This window comes from Denticeps clupeoides, chromosome 2 (genome assembly GCF_900700375.1).
Source record: "Denticeps clupeoides chromosome 2, fDenClu1.1, whole genome shotgun sequence".
Taxonomy (NCBI): Eukaryota; Metazoa; Chordata; class Actinopteri; order Clupeiformes; family Denticipitidae; genus Denticeps; species Denticeps clupeoides.
The window spans coordinates 5,367,137-5,388,066 of record NC_041708.1 but is presented as its reverse complement, the minus strand read 5'-3'; the positions used below and the strand labels follow the sequence as shown (position 1 = coordinate 5,388,066).

Sequence of the window (20,930 nt, the reverse complement as noted above, 5' to 3'; positions counted from 1 at the left end):
TCGGTGTCACATTGTGTCCAATTAGCAACTTGATTGGTACCCAGGTTTTTCATGCAGCCTCGGAAAACATACACGCATGCACACATTGGTCCAGTCACACCACAAACTGTTATTAATGTTGATTGGACAGGTGCTTTACTGAACAAGACACAGACAGACACACACACACACACACACACACACATGCACAAAAAGCCACCTGACTCAGCCAGTATTAACAAACACACACTACTTGTCTGACAACGGTGAGAGCTCAGGACGGGATTTAATGAGGTACAGACAGATCCACAAACCACAGCAAATTAAACGCACGTCAGGCAGCATTTAGCAGGTGAGGCTTATGCTCGGCTTACGTTCGGCTTAGGGGCCACCTATGAGGCTTTGCCATCGCTACGGGGCCCATGAAGAGAAGAATTCCGGGTAGAGGTCACCCCGACACTGATCCATGTGCAGATGAGTGGACGTTCTTCGTGGCATTAAGTGCTATGATGTGTAATTTATAGGAAAATTAAGGGACTGTGTATGATCTACTGTAACATAATATGCTGGAGACAAGGCAAATTACAGCCGTGTGAGGCACAGTCAGCTGTACTGAGAGACAGTTGTGTAATGTAAGCTGTCATATGGTGAAAACTGACTGCTGGGAATTTAATTTATGGTTTAATTTAATTTATGGTATATGCTCTGAGGTGTAACATGAGCTGCTTTGAGTTATTTTGAGCTGTTTTATAACATGGTATACTGTAAAATAAGTATTATGGGGTACTATAATGAGTAATATAAGTTTATGATTGTTGTAGTCTATAATATGAGAACAGCTTTTAGAATGTTAGACACTATGAGGTGTAATATGAGTTGTAACGACAGATCTGAGATGTTATACAGCAGCATTATATGTGAGGTCTTTTTTTTCTGTAAACTCAATTAGGTGTAAAAACTATAAGATGTAATGCATATTATGAACAATAAATATTTTGAGGTAAATGTGAGTAATTTAAGATGCGGTGAGTAGGATAAGGCACAATAATGTAATATGAGACTTGACGAGGTATGTGGGTAATGTAATACACAAAAAGGTATAAAGGTATAAGAGGTATATTATGAGAAGCGTAAGACACTATGAGGAGTAATTTGAGAAATACAATACACAACGATATACCTGTAATATGAAGACACATATCACACTACGATGTGTGATATGGGTAATATAAGACACTATGAAGTGTGGTGTAGGTAATGTAATACACTATGGGTCAGTTTCCCATTTATGTAAAGACTATAGGTGCAATATATAGGTGCAGGTTGAATTTCTTGCTCGAACATCATGTACACTGTATGATGGATGGCACACGATCAAGCTGTGATTCAGTCGGGCTCAAAGAATTATCACACGAGTGAAAAAGTCTTTTACCACATCCCTTCACGCATCCGTAGAGTAAAGGAGAGATTGACCTTCCCACTTCACGCTACTCTGCAAGTGGGTTAACCGATCTAGTTACATTTGTCTGGTTTACACCAATGCCAACACATAGATAGAATCTGAGTGGTTACTCACTGTTCTTCAACCCTGGACCTTCAGTCCAAGACCAGGTATTTTGTACAGGAAAGGACTGGCCTTGGAAACCAGATGCTTGATGGCAGGTAAACAAACTCCCAGAAATAAACAGTGCTTAGACTATAAAGACTGTAGGTGCAATATTAGTAATATAAAGTAATATAAAAGACTACAAGGTATAAAATGAGAAAGACAGGCATGTAATATGAGGATTTTAAGGCACGATGAAGAATAATATGTTAGATGCAAGGTAACATTTTACTGTTTATGCTGCTGTATATATTGTGGTATACAGTAATGTGCTGTGAAGTGTAAAATGTGTGTCAAGAACTGTTCAGAGTTGCAATATAAGGTGTAAGAGCTGCTGTTGGTCTAGTCATTACAAGGTGTCATATCGGCTGTGCAAAAAGCTATGAGGTGGGGCTCTGTGATATTGCCTGAAGCTACAGGATTTCTCTGCCTAAAGCAATATGCATTTTATTAACATTTCTTAAATGACCTTACGGTGTTCTTCTAAACAGATTTTAGTAAACACAAGCACACCTACAAAAATGCAAACATACTACCAAAAAGAGTCTATGGTAAATAATCCATTTACCACCCACTATATCCACAAAGGCCAATCTGAATGGTAAAAGATGCTATAATATGATCTGCTATCATCTTGTACAGCACATAAATTGAGCTGTAAGATCTCCATACATCTTACAGGATACTAATAGGACTTGTGCGATGCAGGCCGGAGGCGAGCTTGTGGGATGATGTACTTTGGAGCCGGTCCAGAGAAGATTGCCCCTGGGAAAAGGGGAGGAGCCTGAAGGATTATCAAGATGAAGGCGAGGTGCATAGGAGATCACAAACTCTGCTGCATCGTCCTATCATTCCTTACCAGTGGTGGAGGAAGTACTGAAGCTTAGTACTTAAGTAAAAGTACAAGTAACCTGCAAAATATGTACTCAAGTAAAAGTAGAAGTGCTACATCAACAATCTTACTTAAGTAAAAGTCCTAAGTACTTACTTTTAAATTTACTTTAAAGTATTTTTTTTTTAAGTAAAAGTCTCAGCATCTGGGGTGTGCCATTTTGTAAAAGCATAGTACATATACTGACTTATGCCTGTACTGATGTCATTGGTCGTAATAATTACAAGCAATTATACAGTATATGTGTATTGGAAAGTTTGGTGTGCTTATTGTGTGTGCACTCTGCAGTACTGTGTGTACCTTAGAATTATGTGGATGACAAGTTATCTACTAGGTATGACAGATAGAAGAAGACTGAAGGAGGTTCAGACAGAAGGACGTTGTATTGAAAATGTTAAAAAAGAAAATAAAACTAAAGAACGAACATGAACTAGTTCATTTTTTGAGCTGTGAACTTGGTTCAAAATTTTAAAAAATGAACTATGAACGTGAACTAGTTCTTTTTCAGTGTGAACTGGCACAACACTGAGCTGAACATTATGCTAGCAAAGACATTAAGCTATCTTCTCTGAGCTAATAAACCGGTTTTATCCTACCACCGTGTTAAAAAAATAATGAAGCTACACTGGTGTGATTTTTATACTATTTCTGTATGTCAGCATACATTTCGCTAGATAATAGTATTATAACATGTCATAACATACCCAAAAGCATAGCATACCATAGCATAGCTTACCTCTATATGTTTTTTCAAATTTGAAGGGGAGTTTTTAAATGCCAACAATTCTTTATGTTGAGGCAGGCATGGGATGCAAAGAAATCTCAAGGACTCATTCTTTTATCCTTTGTACTCAAATAAATTTCTGTCATGATCCGGACCGGCAGGGGTGACTCCGGAGTTTCATGTTCGTCCTGTGTAATGTTCCCTGATCGTGTTCACCTGGTGTCTATTAATATAACTGTATAAAGCTCTCCTTGTTCGTGTCTGTTCGCCGTCAGGTCACTGCGTGTTAATGTTCGCTTGTCGTGTGCAGTTTGTATTAAACCCCTGGCGTGTCAAGTCGTGCATATGCGTCCTCCTTCCTCGCCATGTCCAGCCCCCACGTGACAATTTCTTAAATCCGGCCAAGGATTTCTTTGTGATTCAGAGATCAGTTGATGCAGCTCTGGGTCCATGTTGAATGTCTCGTCTACCAGCTCATGCTGCTAACTGACGCGCGCTCTGCCATCATTGGATAATTAATCCTGATTGGTTGGAAATGGCAAACAATGCCAGAATGCAATAGGCGAACAATTTTTTCATGCAAGATTTTGAGGAAATTGTGTAACGGCATAAATTGTAGAAATGTAGTGGAGTAGAAAGTACAGATAATTGCCGCAAAATGTAATGGAGTAAAATAAAAAGTATGCATTATTATTTTTACTTAAGTAAAGTACAACAACGTAAAAATTTACTTAAGTACAGTACAGAAGTACAAATACTTTGTTACATTCCACCAATGTTCCTTACTAAGGACCTTTCAATTAATCAATCAAATAATTGATTACTCAGATAATCGATGGAGTGGGTACACAACACAAGGGCTCCACATTATGTTGATAAGCTAATAAACGGTGTTGCTTTTTCTCTGAGATTATTCTACACACAAACCACATCTCCTATTAATTTGCAACTAATTACCACTCCTCGTTGTCTGACAGAACCAAATAAAGCCTCTCATTATGGGATGTCCCTGATCATCGTCAGTGAAACTAATTACATGCATTTCTATCATGCAGTCCTAAAAAAAATGAGATGTGAAGTGTGCAATAGAGGGCTGGAACAATCGGGTGGTTGGCAGGGCAGCTCGCAGGTAGCTCTTAGATGGTCCCATGGGTGACACAGCACAGACCCAAAACTACAGGCCAGTGAACCAAGGTGACACGGCGGACTGGAAATGATGTGGTCATCCACTGTGATCACAGACACCGCTGGCTGTGAAGGGAATTGAGGCTGTACCTGGCCGAGACGCCAGATGGGAGGGTTGACAACTGACTGTTTGTAGTGTTTCGTCTGCAATTGAGGGGACGTTCAATACAAGTCACTAGAAAAGTGAAGAACATTAAAATCACTGCTTGGTGCTTGGTGATGATGCTAGTTGGCAATGATAACAGTGTAGTCAGTGGATGCTCTTCGGAGTAATTGAGCTCCTGTGCGATTATGGGCTCTGAGGGCACAAATGTACTGGAAATTAATGGATTTGTTGCACTCTAAAGTGCGAACAGAAATGTAAATGTAAACAGCATGTGGTAATTTTGTGAGTCACAAATGATCCATTCTCTTTTTCCTCTACTGGAGGGATGGACAGAATTCTTTGATAGTCTCTAATTTTGTGTTGATGATGGTGGTGGGAACGCTGTCAGACACCAGTCACAGGCCAAGTTTATGGATCTTGCAGGGTCACTAATTACATGACTACTCTCCTGTTTCCTGCTTGGCCTCGTATGTTGGTTGTTGACAACGTGCATCACTGTTTGCATGAGTCAAGATTAGAAGAAGACAAGAAAAATACTCAGATTACAACTTTACACGAAACCTTCTGCTCCTCGAAGGCCGACACAGAGAGTCTATACGAGCTCTCAACCACAACAACACTACACAGGACAGAACACTAATACACTTAACAACTTCTGGACTATCCCCCCAGGCATTTGCACGACTTCATTTTACACATTTGCACACCTTCACCCTACTTTTATATAAAGTTATGTTTAAAAATGTAAATTTGTACGATTTATTTATATTTGCAATATTGCATATTTGTAACATCTTTTATACTTGCAATATTTGCAATATTGAGGTCAATAGCAGTCGCACAGCATTTCCCTGCATATCATACCATGTATGACTGTGTACGTGACAAATACAATTTGAATTTGATTTGAATTTGAAATGACTAAGATGATAGGCTCACACAATCACCTCAGCAACTGAAATAAATTGAAAATCAAGGAAAAACAAAAGCTCACAATTTATGTGTGCACACTGTATGGTCCGACACTCATGTAAGAGGGGGAGGGCGGGGTCATATAATTTATCATTATAAATATATTCCCAACCTTTACATGACAAAAAGGTGAGGCCACATCAAAAAGCTTGTGTGTGTCTGACACAGACACAAACCTCATAGTGGGCAAGAAATTTCACAGTTTTTGTTATTCTCTTGATAAGAACTGATATTCTCAAAGCCGATTGCTGGACATGACCGAGTCAGGCAGGGTGAAATGGTGCTCGAACATCATGTACACTATACAATGGATGGCACACGATCAAGCTGTGATTTGGTCAGACTCAAAGAATTATCACACAAGATAAAAATTGGCTTAAAATGTACGCCCAGCAACAGCCTCTTACCACATCCGTTCACGCATTCGTATAGTAAAGGAGAGATTGGCCTTCCCACTTCACGCTACTCCGCAACTGGGTTAACCGATCTAGTTACATTTTCTTTTGATGTCTGGTTTACACCAATGCCAAGACATAGACAGAATCTGAGTGGTTACTCACTGTGACCCTAAAGCAGTGTTCTTCAACTCTGGACCTTCAGTCCAAGACCAGGTCTTTTGTTCAGGAAAGGCATAGATCTTGGAAGCCAGATACTTCATGGTAGGTAAACAAAGTCTTAGAAATAAACAGTGCTTCGACCCGGAGGGCCGTGATTTGAAGAACCGTGCACTTAAGAGGACAAGTGGACACAGAAAATGTGTCCAAGTGCCCTTGATTTTCTATCACTATTTACATCCGTATTTTTCCACTCAAAACATCAACAAGCCAGATAAACATGGATATTTCCACACTATTCACTCAGGGTTTTTTTTTTTACAGAAAATGACCATATGTTTTCTGAAATTTCTCTGCAAAAAAACCCCACAAATAGTCAAACTTACCAAATTATTGTTAAACTAAATTTATGACGACCCTGAAAAGCTTAACTTAAACAACAGTGTTTCTGCCTTTATGTTTGCGCTCTAGTAAAATAGGCTCCATCAGGTTAGGTCTTAGGTCATCAGCTGTAATAAAACATGATTTTTGAAAGGAGACATTTTTTTAAGGTTCGTTTTCTCAGAGACACACCAGGACATGCCACCAAACCTGACCATCTGAATATTCACTGTTGTTGACTGCTCATTTAATCACTACCTAGCAATCTGTTACCGCTACACTGTTCATTGCACAATGCTTTGGATAAAAGTAAAATGCACTTTAATAGAATCCATCTGTGTCCATCTTAAACATAACTATTTATCTGTGCCTTGAACGTAACTATTTGCTTGCATTATAGCACGTCAAACTTGCATCCCGTGGGATCACTTTATTTAGATGTATTATTATTACACACAAACTACAGATCCCATAATGCACATTGCTCACAAACTGAATGCCCTATGCACTGAGTTTGCACGGCGCTGGATGTGGGAAATGCTCCTGTACAGATTCAGCCGAAGTAAAGATTGTGTTCGGCAAGGTAACTGAAGTACTGCATTATGGGATCTGTAGTTAGGCTGTGAATTGTACACCCCTGCATTATGGCTTGCTGATGTTTTACTACTTTTTACTAGCCTTATTCTTCTTTTATTCTATTTTATTTCACACTTTATTCTATTTTAATTATTTTTATGTCTATGCACAGTCAAAACAGAGCAGTTCAGGATGTATTTCAATGCGTGTTGCACGGTCAAGCAAAGTAAATATGTGAATTATAGACAATGTCTCATTTTTTGGGGGGCTGTGCTAACTGTTGTAAACTCCAAGCCAGAGCCCAATGGATTAGCTTTCATAAGTAAGGCTGAATAACTGTTTTTCTATGAAATTGGACATTATTTGTCGTGTTAATTGCAGTGAAATGCAATCAACCTTCAGTGTAAAAATACTGAACTTGGAATACATGAATAGTTTAAATTAGTTATTTTCATGAAGATAAAGTAAAATACTGTATACTTTTAAATTGAGATCAGTGTAATAATTTATTCAAGCATGTTATTGGTCAATTGGTGTTTTGGTTTTATAATTAGCAATTTATGTTTAAAACCCTTTATCCATGCATGTGACAAATAAAAGTCTTTAAATCTTGAACCCCTCTCTCCCTCCGTCGCTCCTGCCTATTGCCTGCTGCAGCTCTTCTCATTACTGCCAGCCTAACGTTTTAGGTTTGTTTATCTGGAGACTAAATGTGTTAAAGCGATGGAGAAATGTGGCCCTCAGAGGAGAATGATTCAGGAGAGTGTAGTTCACCGATCAATTCATTCATTCAGGTGTCTGCGATGCGGTGCAGTCCACAAGCGCGGACCCTCCCTCCCTCCCTGACAGCTCAACTAAACCGAGGAGCGAACTAATCACTTGAGGAAGTGATTCAGTTCTGTACGTTCGCTAAAAAGAATTGTTCTTTCGAACGAATCGTTCGCAAACAACACAACACTAAAACAGACTTTATGACATGAGAATGACTCACCTTCACCTGTCCCACAAAAGCATTAGCCTCTTCCTCCAGAACTGAGAGATTTGTGGGGAGGGAAGGGTTGAAGATGGGGTCGTTGTCGTTGACGTCGGTGACAACAATGTTCACAGTGGTGGTCGACGTCTACAAAAAAAAAAAAAAAAAGAATGAGAGGCTAAAGGTTCCCAGAAAAACTACCAACTCTGGACAACATTTACTTCCTTTTTTCCAAGACTCCTAATGATATGCGTCTGTCAGCGGCGTGGAACATCATCAGATAAATTCTTTGATTTGTATTAATTTTAAGCCTGCCTGCAGAACCAAGTCACATCTGCCTTTCATACACATGTACCCTTCATTCTTTCTGTCTGATTCATTTACATAGATCTTGTAAAATTGATAACATATTTGCATTCATTATCAAGCCATGAATGGGGCCCTGATGAAACATTTCCGCAGCTGCTAGCAAATTAGCATTTTAGAGCCCTGGCTTGGTTGCAAAAGTACCAAATGAATGCAGTATCAAGGGTTTTTTTTTTTTACTCAATGTGTCTTGTTAAAAAGTGTTTAATTGAAGCTCAAGGGAACTCACTCAGAAGTGAACTTTGTCACAATCGCAACACAGAGCAGCAGAAAAGTTAAACAATCATGCACACTAAAGTGCTGGGCCATCGTGAAGCATTGGGCCACATTAGTAGGGCGCGCCGGTGCAGGTGGGATATCGGGTATTTGACGGTGTCCAGAAATCCATCTCCAGAAGTTCTTTTTTTCACTAAATTCAAGCCAATGATATCCCTTTCTCTGGGCCAGGGGCTCATCATTATGCCTGTGGTTCACAATGGAAAAGATTTCCCAGACCAGTTAAATTCTTTCATGAGCAAATTCCATTCATCAGCACTGCTAACGGTCACTACGTTTCCAATAGCCCTCAAATTGCATGGACACGCCCAATGGAAACACATCAATTTCAAAAGTCCAATTTATTCCTGCAAGGTTTCTTAATCCAAGTTTACTGGGTCATCCTAAAGTTCGGAATCCACAGTTCTCGCGCGCTCTGAGCATGCCCGGCCATGATTCTAGGAATGCCTCATTGCATTTTGCAAATGATGTTTCATAGGCATTTAGAAAATATCAGTGCACAACACATCCAGACGTTTGCAGTACTTCACAATTAGCATGTTTGAAATGCCGTAATGACAGTACAACAGTAAACCTTTAAAAGTTGTCATCAAACAGATACGGTCACTGGCATGGAGTTGGCTCTAAAAATGAGTATTTTGCTTTTTTTTGCCACTTTTTATTTATTTGAATGGTTAACATGGCTATTCAAGGTGGCTGTCATGAATGGAGTTGCCGCAGCATAGTCTCTCTCTCTCGCTCTCTCTCTCTCTCTCACACACACACACACACAGGCAAATCAGGTCCTGTCAGGTGCATCGAAAATCATTAGAAGACCTGAGGGGGGGGTCTTCCTTCACCGAGGGGGGTCTGCAGTGCTACGTACCGGCCGTGTTTGATCATGCCCCCCCCCTCCTCTCTCTCTCTCTCTCTCTCCCTGCCCGTACCACCTCATCATCAAACGGCACATTTCACACACCAGACGCTATGAGGGGGCAGGCCAGGCACTACAGGCCAGCCAGAGATCAGGTTCAGGTTTTTATTTTTTTATTGTCCCTCCTTTGACTGAATGTCAAGGGAGTCTGTGCGATTGCAGCGTGAAACCGCAATTCGCCACCGTAGTCACTATGCATGCTGACTTGGCAGCAATTTAGGAGAATGTGCTAGAATGTGAGTCAAAACTGCTTTGCATTTCCTTTCTTCCTTTCTATCTCAATCTAGTGAGTAGCAGAAAATATCACACTACTTAAAATAAAACACGTATCAGTCCCGTATCAGCCTACATGCTGAATTCCAGTTTGCTCCATGCCACAAAAAAATAGCTTTAATTGAATGAAAATGATTTGCATGTCTTCCCTCCCGGTTGCCAAGGCTGCATAAGACCGAATGCATTAGGGCAAAAGGCCGTGGCAACGGTCAGGCTCCCTAAAGGACCTGATCCCATCGCATGTGGGACTTGAGCTCCACAACCCTCTAACGCCTCCACTCCACAGCCGCAGGGGGAAGCAGCGGCCCCAGGGACGGAGGTCGAGTGCGGTGGCTGGCGAAGGCGTGCGCGGTTCGCCCGCCTCCTGCGTGGTGAAGGCCGGATTATTATAACCGACTACAAGGGAGATTCGCGCTGCACAGGTCACTGCGGTTTAAAAAAAAAAAAAAAGCCACTGCTTTCCGAGAACTTACGGGCCCTGGCGGGGTGCTGAGGGAGTCGAGGATATCTGACTTTCATGAGAGGAGAACGCCGAGGTCCTTCAAACTCTCCGTGGGTGGCACTGACGTTGCCTGGCTGGGGGAGGCGGAGGTGAGAGGCCTGCAACCCCACGCCGGGGGTTATGGCCGCCACTCAGCTAATGGCTACGGATTTACTGGCCCGTCCCCGGGACTCTGGGCTCTCCGGTTAATTATGCACCGCTGTGTGTAAACATGGTGGACGTCTGAGATGTTTACGACCCTAGCCCCTGCCGCCAGGAGAGGAGATGAGCGACGGCGGGCCGTCTTTCACCATAACCGTTCATTTATCTTCATCATCGCAGCTTAATTACTCACAGCGGGGGGGTGGGGGGGTTGGTACGTTCATTCTTCTCCCCTTAGATCTCTGACGATAAGCTGCAACACAATCACAGATGGTTTGGAGCGGAAAAGGAGTGTTTAAAAGGATCAGGGCTTCCATTTCTGTGAGAAGATGTAAATGCTCAAGTGGCCGCTTCCCTTTGCTTCCTTTTGAACAAATTAGTTAAAAAAAAAAACAGGGTCATGCAAGCTCGTGTCGGTATCGACAGAACCGTCTCTGGAGCAATGCGAATGTGCAGGATTAACATTAAATGAGCACTTAATTATTAATCGCCTCAATAACCAAACCACCACGCTGCGACGGCCGAGTGACATTCTGGGGCCGCATTGCCTCACGAGCCCCAGAGCTGACGAAGCAATGATTTGGTCATTGGCCAATCAGAGGCTTAATTTGCCAACCCAGGCAAAATTGCATTAAACAAAGGAAAATGAAATGGCACATTACTCCAGGCATCTTGCACCCTTGGGTTTCTAAGGCAGCAGAGAATCTTGCCGCTCTTTATTACTTATTAACTCTGCTTTACTAACCTAATAACTGTTTTTTTGGGCAGTTCCTTTGTGGTCATGTGACGTGGGAATCAGGGGAAACACAGTTCCAATAAATAAATAAATCTATAAATAAATAAACAACATCACTAATGCAAGTTGTTCTTTTTTTTTTCTAACAAAAAGTTACGTTTTCATCACGGGGAGTGGGTGATGCTGTACAGTTCAGTACTGTACTTTACTGTAATGGTGAACCGTGGTCACAGGCATGCAGCCAAAAGCTCATACTGAATGAACGTATTGCTGTGGTAATACCAGTTGAGCTTTTAATGTTAATAAACAATTTTTGCATTATCTTCCACAATAAAATGTTGCTAGGCAACCTCATAGTAGTAGAGTCTTTTCAGTTTGCACAATGTGGCTAATAAAAACGCAGATGAGTAAGGCAGAATTATATTTAAAGGGAAGTCACGGCCTGCTGTATTTGAATGTATTGGATTAAATGGTTATAATGCATATGACAGGTTTGAAATATTCAACCAATAACAGATTAACACCTTGATGGAATTTGGGTGAAACTGTTTCAGCTATACTATTACTATCACACCAAAACCAATGATATTTCATTTAAAAATGTATGTTCATGAATCGCAGAACGCAGCCATTAAATAAGGCTCAGATAATTTCTTAGAATTATCAATGAGTAAAAAAAAACCCAATGGGATGAAAACGTTACGGCGTTTTGCCGTTGCAATGATGAATGTGCAGGGTTTTATCGCTTAAGATGACAACGTTCTCCAGGGGCCGGACTGGGTACCTCTGGTCTGTGACAGCTGATGGATGGTTGGAGATTCAGCAGGAACATTGTGAACAGGAGTCATCGCATTGTTACTCTAAACTGTCCTACCCCAATGACAGCCAAGGATTGCGGTGTCTCTTGACAGCTGCTTCTGCAGCATGTGTGGCTCCAGCTTTTGTGAATTTTTTGCAGCTGGGTTTTCCCTCACACACCGTTTGTAGCTCTCCATGAGCCGAAGCCCTTCAACCCGCTGCAAGATGCTGAGTGAAGCACAAGCCGCAACGGCATGTGATTTCCTTGCCTAATGTCTCGTAAATGGAGCACCCGGTGCAAAAGATTGCCAGCTGAAGGTAGCAAAGGTGCAAATAAGCCAGCGTTGCATAAAGTACACACAGTCTATGCTTTCTGCATCGGACTGAAACGAAGTGACTGAAGTTCAGCCAGACCCACTAATGTAGGTCTCCATGGTGATTCCTAGGCAATTTCCAGGCCTGATATCCACCTCTATAAAAGAGGGGAAAGAGATGTGCCAGTGTCACCCTGCACCCTCTTCTCAGAGACCGATAAACTTCACACAGTCCCTTTTACTATCTAAGCCTGCAGCATTAGGAGTAAAATCTCCTGGAGACGAGGGCTGAAACGAGTATTCGAGTGATTCGAATAAAGAAAAATATTTTTTATTTAATTAGTCACCAAAGCCCATTTATTATCATATCACTCCCGTTTTGTAGACTACTGCGCATCACCGGTATTATTGTTTTACATGGGCTGTTTTAATTAAATTTTTATTTTACGCTTTACAGCAGTAGCTGAAAATGAAGATTTTGGTGTGTAAATGGTTACAGCACCTGAAAGCATCCTCATGTGAACTGCACTTCTCCAAGCAGACTCTGAACTTCTACAAAGTATTGAATTTTTATGATTGCTAACTGACTTGTAGATTGTGTTGTAGGGCAGGACATTTTTTGCACGATCGGTAAGATGACAGAAATTAGCATCTTTTGTGCATGTCTTTGTTACTTTTAAACTGAGACACGTGACTATCATGCACTCACAAGACAGAATGAGAGAGAGAGAGAGTGTGTGTGTATGTGTTCATCATTGCGTGTGATTCCAATTCCATAGACAAACAGCAATCTGATTGGTTTGCTTTGCAAAATAAGCCAATCAGATTTAAGTGTGGGTGGGCTTTTATTTAACTTTTCGAGGAGGTTATGAGAACTTCAAAAAATTCTAACTGTTATCAGTACAGTGGAGCATCATGAATTTCACGAGTTGAATTTGAGCAAGCTGAATAATAATTTTAACATTTTTGTTGCAAATTGGCATTGGAAATTAAACACTGGAACTATTTACAGCAAAATTGCAAGGGCAATTTTATTCAGATAATATTGAGACAATATTCAGAATCAATAGTTTTCTTTTGGTATTGAAACAGTGGCTCATAAATTTTCCTTTGTACTTAAGTGGGCAATAGCAGGGGGTACACCACTTTTTCTTGTTTATTAAAATAAAATTAAGGACAAATAGGTTAACTGATGTTTGTGAAGTTGATTTTTTTTTTTCTTCATGCACATCTTAGATGTTTCACAGAAAAGTTGATTAAATGGGCTTAGTTCTGGAACCAATAACATTTACATTTATCAGACGCCCTTATACAGAGAGATTACAATCAGTAGTTACAGGTACAGCGCCCCTGGAGATACTCAGGGTTAAGTGTCTTGCTCAAAGATTTGAACCTGGGTCTTCTGGTTCATAGGCAAGTGTGTAACACGGGTGTGTTATCCATTAGGCTACTACTACTACCCAATACTAACCCAGTTTTAAGCTTTGATCTAATGAAATTGCTTGCTCATATTAAGAGGTGTAACACACTATTGATAGTATAATTTATTGGAGTACTCCAGAACTCAATGAAAAAAACAGTACTCGAGTACTCGAATACAAAAATATTCGATAGTTGCAGCCCTACTGGAGACATGGTAATTCTTTGCTCCTCTGAAACAAGAATGTGTTCAAAATAAGGTTGCAACAATTAGAAATTTTGGTGGTATGGTCTGAGAAATAAACTCAATTTCACAATTATTTGATAATGAAAATAATACATTCGTTTTTCCGATTTAAGGCCCTCTCTGTACTTTGATGGCATGCAACATTTCAAAAAAGTTCAAAATGGAAAACTGGGAATGATTTAATATACACTGCTAAAAAAATTAGCGGAATCGTGTCCCTCAGGAGTCCATCTGCCACCTCATCAGGAGCGTGCCCAGTCATTGTACGGAGGTCATTAAGCCACGTGGAGGGCACACAGGCTATCATACAGGGGCAGTGGTGGCCTAGGGTTTAAGGAAGTGGCCCCGTAATCAGAAGGTTGCTGGTTTGAATCCCGATCCGCCAAGGTGCCACTAAGGTGGCACTGAGCAAAGCACCGTCCCCACACACTGCTCCCCGGGTGCCTGTCATGGCTGCCCACTGCTCACCAATGGTGATGGGTTAAAAGAAGACACATTTCGTTGTGTCACCATGTGCTATGCCGTGTTTCACAATGACAATCACATCACTTTCAAATTTTGATCAGCCTGTAGTTTGTTTTTCTACTTTCATTTTGAGTGTGACTCCAAATAAATTTGTTTCCATTGATAATTTTTGTGTGATTTTGTTGTCAGCACATTCAACTATGTAAATATGAAAGTATTTAATAAGAATATTTTTCAGATCTAGGATGTCTTATTTTTGTGTTCTCTTTATTTTTTTGAGCAGTGTTTATTAATATATTGCCTTTCAGCTTGGGGCCTAACTGCATGTGTAAATCCATGTACATCATTCACTTTCACACTTGGATCACTTTCACAGTCGTAAATAATAGGCTAGGGTTTAGGGTTAGCAGAGCAATTTCTTGGCTTTTCTTTAATGGGTAAGAGGACATCCAGCCAAGTTGGATCCATCAATGTCTGTGAAATACAGAGCCCACTGCTAACTTTACTGTGGTCCTGGATTTCTCCTTTAGCATTTTTGGGTACCCAAATATAAATAAATTTACATTGCGACAATGGGGAAGTCTTGATGGTGGACCAACCGTCAAACCAGTTAATCCCTGCATCCCTAGTTTTATGATTTTGGTGCTGAGAACCCCCTATCTACCATCAACTGAGAAACAACTTGTTTTGATGTCGTTTTGAATTTAATCACTTTTATATGACACACATTAAGTCCCCAATGCAACATGTGGTGAGAACTTTGCAATACCCCACAACTGTATGCAAAAGGGAGCTTTCCTGAGACGCTAGTCCCTCTGTCCCAGCTGTCATGTGACACACCCTCATAGCAGGGGAACAGATTAATGGGACTCCTTGCTCGAGTGAAAATTTGCCCGGCACTCTCAATCCCCCGCCCGAGATGACCGGAGGCCGAGCGCTTTCGCATGCTGGGACAATGCAGTTTTTCTTACCCCATCCGGGTTGCCGTCCGAGGCGGTGACGATCAGAGTGTAACGGTCCGACGTCTCTCTGTCCAGCACTTTGTCCAGAACCAGAAGGCCAGACCTGTGTGAATAATCCCAAATGAGAAGATGAGAGCTGTACACAGCAGAATCTGTACAGTATTTAATGAAAGAAGTAATGGCATTATTTAAAAGCCCTTTCAGCCTTGCTGCGCTTAAAAAGGTTTAGAAGGCGTTATTTCAAGCTGCTCTGTGGCTTTTAAGAAGAGCAGTAGCGAGGCGTCACGCAGTGCCTACAAAACCACATTAAATGTCAGAGGGGTGGGCGGGGGTGGGCTACATGTTTAAATTAAAACACAATGAACCTTCTGAGGCCAAACTGTCACTGAACGTGCAATTCCACCATTGTTTCCTAAATGGCATAAGAGAGAGAGAGAGAGAGAGAGAGAGAGAGAGACACACACACACACACACACACACACACACACACACACACATATATATATATATATATATATATATATATATATATTTTTTTTTTTTTTTTTTTAAACGCAAAGGCTTTCAAAAGTCGGTACTGCAGGTAGAAACCCGGTGATGTAAGCCCAGGAAGAAGAAAATCTATTTTTGAGCCTACCCTGTCGCCAGTGTAAAGTTACTCCTACACCTCGGCGATATGAAACACCCATGCAGCCTTTTATTTATTTTTTTTACACACCGCAATGTCATTTCCCAGCCGAAGTATCTTGGCAAGCTCTCCAGCGGTGATTTGTGGCCAATTTCCAGGCCCAATGTCTACCTCTTTAAAAGACGGGAAAGAGATGTGCCAGTGTCACTCCTACGCCGCCCTGCGCCCCGCTGTTGAAGGACGGCACCCTCTTCTCTAAACACCGCTGAACCCCACACGGGCCTTTTTACAGCGTTAGTTGTAAAGTCTACTGGAGACATGAAATTTACATGAAAGTAATAGGGGACATGAAATCACCTAATACTCCGAAAGTCCTTGGTGCAGAATTACGGCCACTCTGAGCCAGTCACACAATGAGGTTTCCCCAGGACGCACACTTTCTGTGTGTGTAGCTTTAACCGCAAATGAGGAGGAGAGAGGTGGGACAAGGAGAAGGAGGCCTATAGGAGTTAAAGGCGCATTTGCGAAAATGACGTCATCAACACCATTCACCAATCATTATGTATGGCGCAGACAGGACATCGTGTAACCTTTCCAGATCCATCCGATCCAGATCCAGAAATTCCAGATCCAGCCGTCTGAGCTGCCGCTCTCTAAACGGTGAAAGAATATGGCCAAAGCACTCTTTACACCAATCGCCATTTCTAGCCACTGCAGGACCATAGACAGGCTAGAGGAACTCGTATTAATGTTAAATAATCTCACAAACCCAAATTTTCATGATAGGGGACCTTTAAACACACATAATATAACAGGATGAATCAATATACCTTTCCAATTTTAAACTTCCTAGAGTTTACTTTGAACACATTTTGGTTAAATTCATTAAAAAAGTCAGTTGCTGTTATATTCTCTCACAACACAACATCTACATTATACCACTGGATTAAAATGAGCAAATAGGCAAGATTTGGTCGTGGGAATGGTTCAAAAGGAATCAAATTATTGTCTTGCATCAACTGCATAAACCCACCAACTGCATAAAACAACTAAGCAGCCTGTCAAAATTATTCAAATCAATTTAAGAAGTCCAACACAATATTAAGGCTCCAGCAATATAGGTGTGTTCACTGATATCACATCAACTAGTTCACCCTTTTCAGAATGCTTGAGACAAAGCACTGATAATCAGCAGGTTTCTGTTTACCACCTCATCCCATGGAAATGTGTTGTGAGGTTAGAGAACAGAGAAACGTAGGAAGTGGGATTCTGTGATGAATTGACAGGTGGGGTTTTAAATCACGGCGCCGGGTTCATTTCTGGACTCACTCAGTATAGGCCACGCCCCCTCAATATCCCCCACAATGAAAGGTTGCCAGCACCAGTATTCCAGGTCCGGTATTGTGACCCCTCTGTTGCTCTTTTGCTCCAAAGTCAAATGCATTCCTAGTCCTAGACCTGGTCTAAGCGGTGTAGTCTATGTGTTTTTTGTGTTTTGTCCTCCAGGTCCCTGTTTAATCCCTGGCATGGTTGCCGATGTCCAGTTTCATGTTCTATGTTCCCCTGCGAGTTTTTGTCTGACTTTCCAACTCCCTCAATCTATAAATACTAATCCTGCTCACGTTGTGAGTCCTTTTTGGTTTAAATTTTGGTTGCTTTTAATAAACAATTTTTTTTAAATAATATGTGCCCGGGTCTTCTCCCTTTTCATGTTGTGACACATCCAGAGGGAGGAAGCAGGGTGAATGCCTTTGAGGCTCCTCCTAATACTCTATAAATACTCAATAAATAATTTCCACTAAGATCAGGATTTTTAATAATTAGTTTTTTTGATGATTCCACAAAACATGTTGATACAAGAATGTATTTAAAATTATTAGCCCCCTGGCCATTAATGGTCAATAGTGTACCCTTTCTGAGCCACAACTGACACCAGTCTCTGAGAGTAGTTCTTACCTATGTTGGCACAGGTCTCCTGATGGATTTTAACCCATTCTTCCATTGCAAATTGTTCTAGCTGGTCCAAATAGCAAGGTTTCCCAGAATGCACTTTGATGGCCCGCCACAGATTCTCAGCAGGATTGAGGTCTGGGCTCTGTGTGATCTTGGTTATGTTACCCTTGAGAAACTGTTGGACTAAATGTGATGTATGCTTTGTTGGAAGACTGAGCAACAACCTACGCCTACGAGCAGATTTGTGCAGATCCTCCATCTAAATTTCAAGATCATTTTCTTTTTTCATGATGCCACGCACCCAAAAACGGCAAAACAGTCTTACAGTATAATGGTCCCTTCACCATGTTTAACTGTAGGACTCTTCCTTTCTTTGCTTAACATGAGCAACACCCATGTGCCCAAACAGTTCCAATTTAGTCTCATCAGACCAAAGAACAGACTTCCAAAACTCATCTTTACCTTTCAAATGTTCATGGGCAAGTTAAGCTCGCATAGTGTCACTCTTTGAGTAAAGGGGTTCTTCTCGGACGATGGCTCTGAAGGCAGTCACGAAGAGCCTTCACAACTGTGTTCCTTGAAACATTGACTCCAGCAACAATCATCTTGTCTCCTTATTAACGTCTCTTAAGCAGTGGAAGCCTGGCAGGTAAGGAAATCCCGTGTCGCCAAGGTGCCACTAAGGTGCCACTGAGCAAAGCACACACTGCTCCCCAGGCGCTTGTCATGGCTGCCCACTGCTCACCAAGGGTGATGGGTTAAATGCAGAGGGCTGTGCTGTGCTTCACAATGACAATCACTTCACCTTCACTTCACTATAGACTATTGTCCTCTCCAGAATTCTCCAAATCTTGCGCTTATGGCTAGGGCAGGTTTGTTTCCTACAGAATTTGTCTCCTTGTACTTGAAAATGACAGCAGTAGGGCAGTACTAGACATTGTGAAAGTCTTGGAGATGGCAGTGTGTACTAAATAGCACTGGTGAATGTTTGATTATGTCAAGTTGCAATGCAGCCAACATTGGGAAAACGTTTAAGAAACTCTTCCTGGGGGGGCTAATTATTTGTATGTACTGTCACTTTAATTACATTACAGAGTATTGAGGTGAACTTTTGCTCTTGACCATATACTTATTTACAAATACATTCTTTAAAAATCATACATTTCTTGGATTTTTTTTTTTTACATTCTGTATCTCACCGTTGAAGTATACCTATGATAAAAATGACAGACCTCTCTCATCTTTTTAAGAGGGACAACTTGCATAATCGGTGGCTGCCAAATACTTCTTTGCCCCACTGTATAACTACCTTGATGGTATCTATATATTTCTGCTCCGTATACATAATAATGCCATAAAAATCTAGTAATTTTATATTACCTCTTCTCCATCCTACATTAGAATGGAAATGCAGCAAAAACGTCGCTACACGCTATGGAATCTGTAATGTGCCGTGGTATATGTGATGAGGGCTGTTTACACCTATCTCTTTTTTGTTTTATTACCCCGAGCTGAAACCATGCACATGATGAGCTTTTCCCTTTATTAGCTTTGGTGACACTGGGCGGGCTTGACAGTTTTTATTCATGCTTCGCGTGGAGCCGGCCTGCCACTGGGTTTCATTTGACTGTTTGTTGAGAGGACAGTAAAGGCTTTGGACGCTTATTAAAGGTGGATAGTGTCTGCGGCCTCTTCGCGTCTGGTGGCCGACGCAGCGAGGGCCATCTGATCACAATTTTAAATTTCAGTGCCCCGGGTTACCCGAGGACAGACGAAAAAAAAGTGTTGTTTATTAAAGAGAGAGACAGGGATAGAGAGAGAGAGAGACCTTCAGTGGAGACCCCACAGCCAACATCACAGCAACACATTCTTGACCCTCTATTATTGGTCAGTGGAAAATAATTTAATACTCAATCAATTATTTACCAGCTTTATTTATTTGCAAACACAGTCAAATTCTGTTTATTTCCATTCACTTATTTCCTATTAACAAAATGGGTGGGGAATGTTACGAAGCTACCCAGCTCTAATCCATATTTTCAGCCAATGATTAGTATTTGTTTGGTTGTGTGTGTGTGTTTGTGTGTGTGTGTGTGTGTGTGTGTCAGAGCATGCACTGCCTCAAGGTTATATAAATATATCAACAAATCCAATCTTGGGCTTCTTCCAATACGTATTTCTCACAATCACTGCAGCATGCAACGCCATAACCAAACAACACAAACATGTATGGGGAAATTTGAAAAAGTGAATGCATTGAACTGTGCAAAAAGGAGGGGGGCAATTTTTTAAAAACGGAAAAAAAAAGAACAGCTTACATTTTGGAGAGTCCAAAGACACTGTGCGGATTGCCACTCTGGATGCTGTAGGTAATTGGATCCCTTTCACGGTCTGTAGCCTACAAAAGACAGACAGGGGTTTCATGTCGCCATAATTCCATCGCCACTGAGCTTCCTCGCTCACACGATCCGAGCAGAAACGCAAGCCAGCCGATGCAGAGACAGAGGTGGCGACGCAGCGTCTCAAATTCAACATTAGCTACGATAATGAGTCAGAAGCACAGAGTGCGATGCACACGGAGGCGTGCATGTGGCGGTTCAGGCCGATTACAACAGTGCTCGCGACCAGAGAGCAAGTAGTGGGTGTGTGTCTGTTTCATAAAGAATACAACATAGACACAATTTCTCTTTTCTCGCACCTGAATCCCGGCTCGGACCTTGTGTGTGCAGAGTTTGCATGGTCAGTCTGTGTTGGGGTGGCTTTCCTCCGGGTTCCTCCCACCGTACAAGGGCATGTAGGGTTGGGGCAATGAATCGACGTAATATTATTCAGTAATTAACATATTAGTAGGTTCATGTGGAAAGAAATCGAGAATCCGATAAAATAATCGCAAGATCATTAACTATATCAATTTTACCAATCCCTAAAGTACACTAGGTAGATGGATGACTCTAAATTGTCCGTTGGTGTGAGTGACGACTATTTATTT

General features: G+C 41.4%; 1 protein-coding gene across 10 annotated transcripts in view; it reads right to left on the bottom strand.

The window, feature by feature from the left end:
* pcdh15b (protocadherin-related 15b) overlaps positions 1-20,930 on the bottom strand; it is a 209,906-nt gene that overhangs the window by 56,655 nt on the left and 132,321 nt on the right. For all 10 annotated transcript variants that reach the window (XM_028964715.1, XM_028964706.1, XM_028964695.1 and 7 more), the window contains 3 exons: positions 20,260-20,339; positions 15,370-15,463; positions 7,967-8,095 (listed from right to left, as the gene is read on the bottom strand). In XM_028964715.1, the coding sequence (XP_028820548.1) occupies positions 7,967-8,095; positions 15,370-15,463; positions 20,260-20,339 (303 nt within the window). The remainder of the gene's footprint in view (positions 1-7,966; positions 8,096-15,369; positions 15,464-20,259; positions 20,340-20,930) is intronic.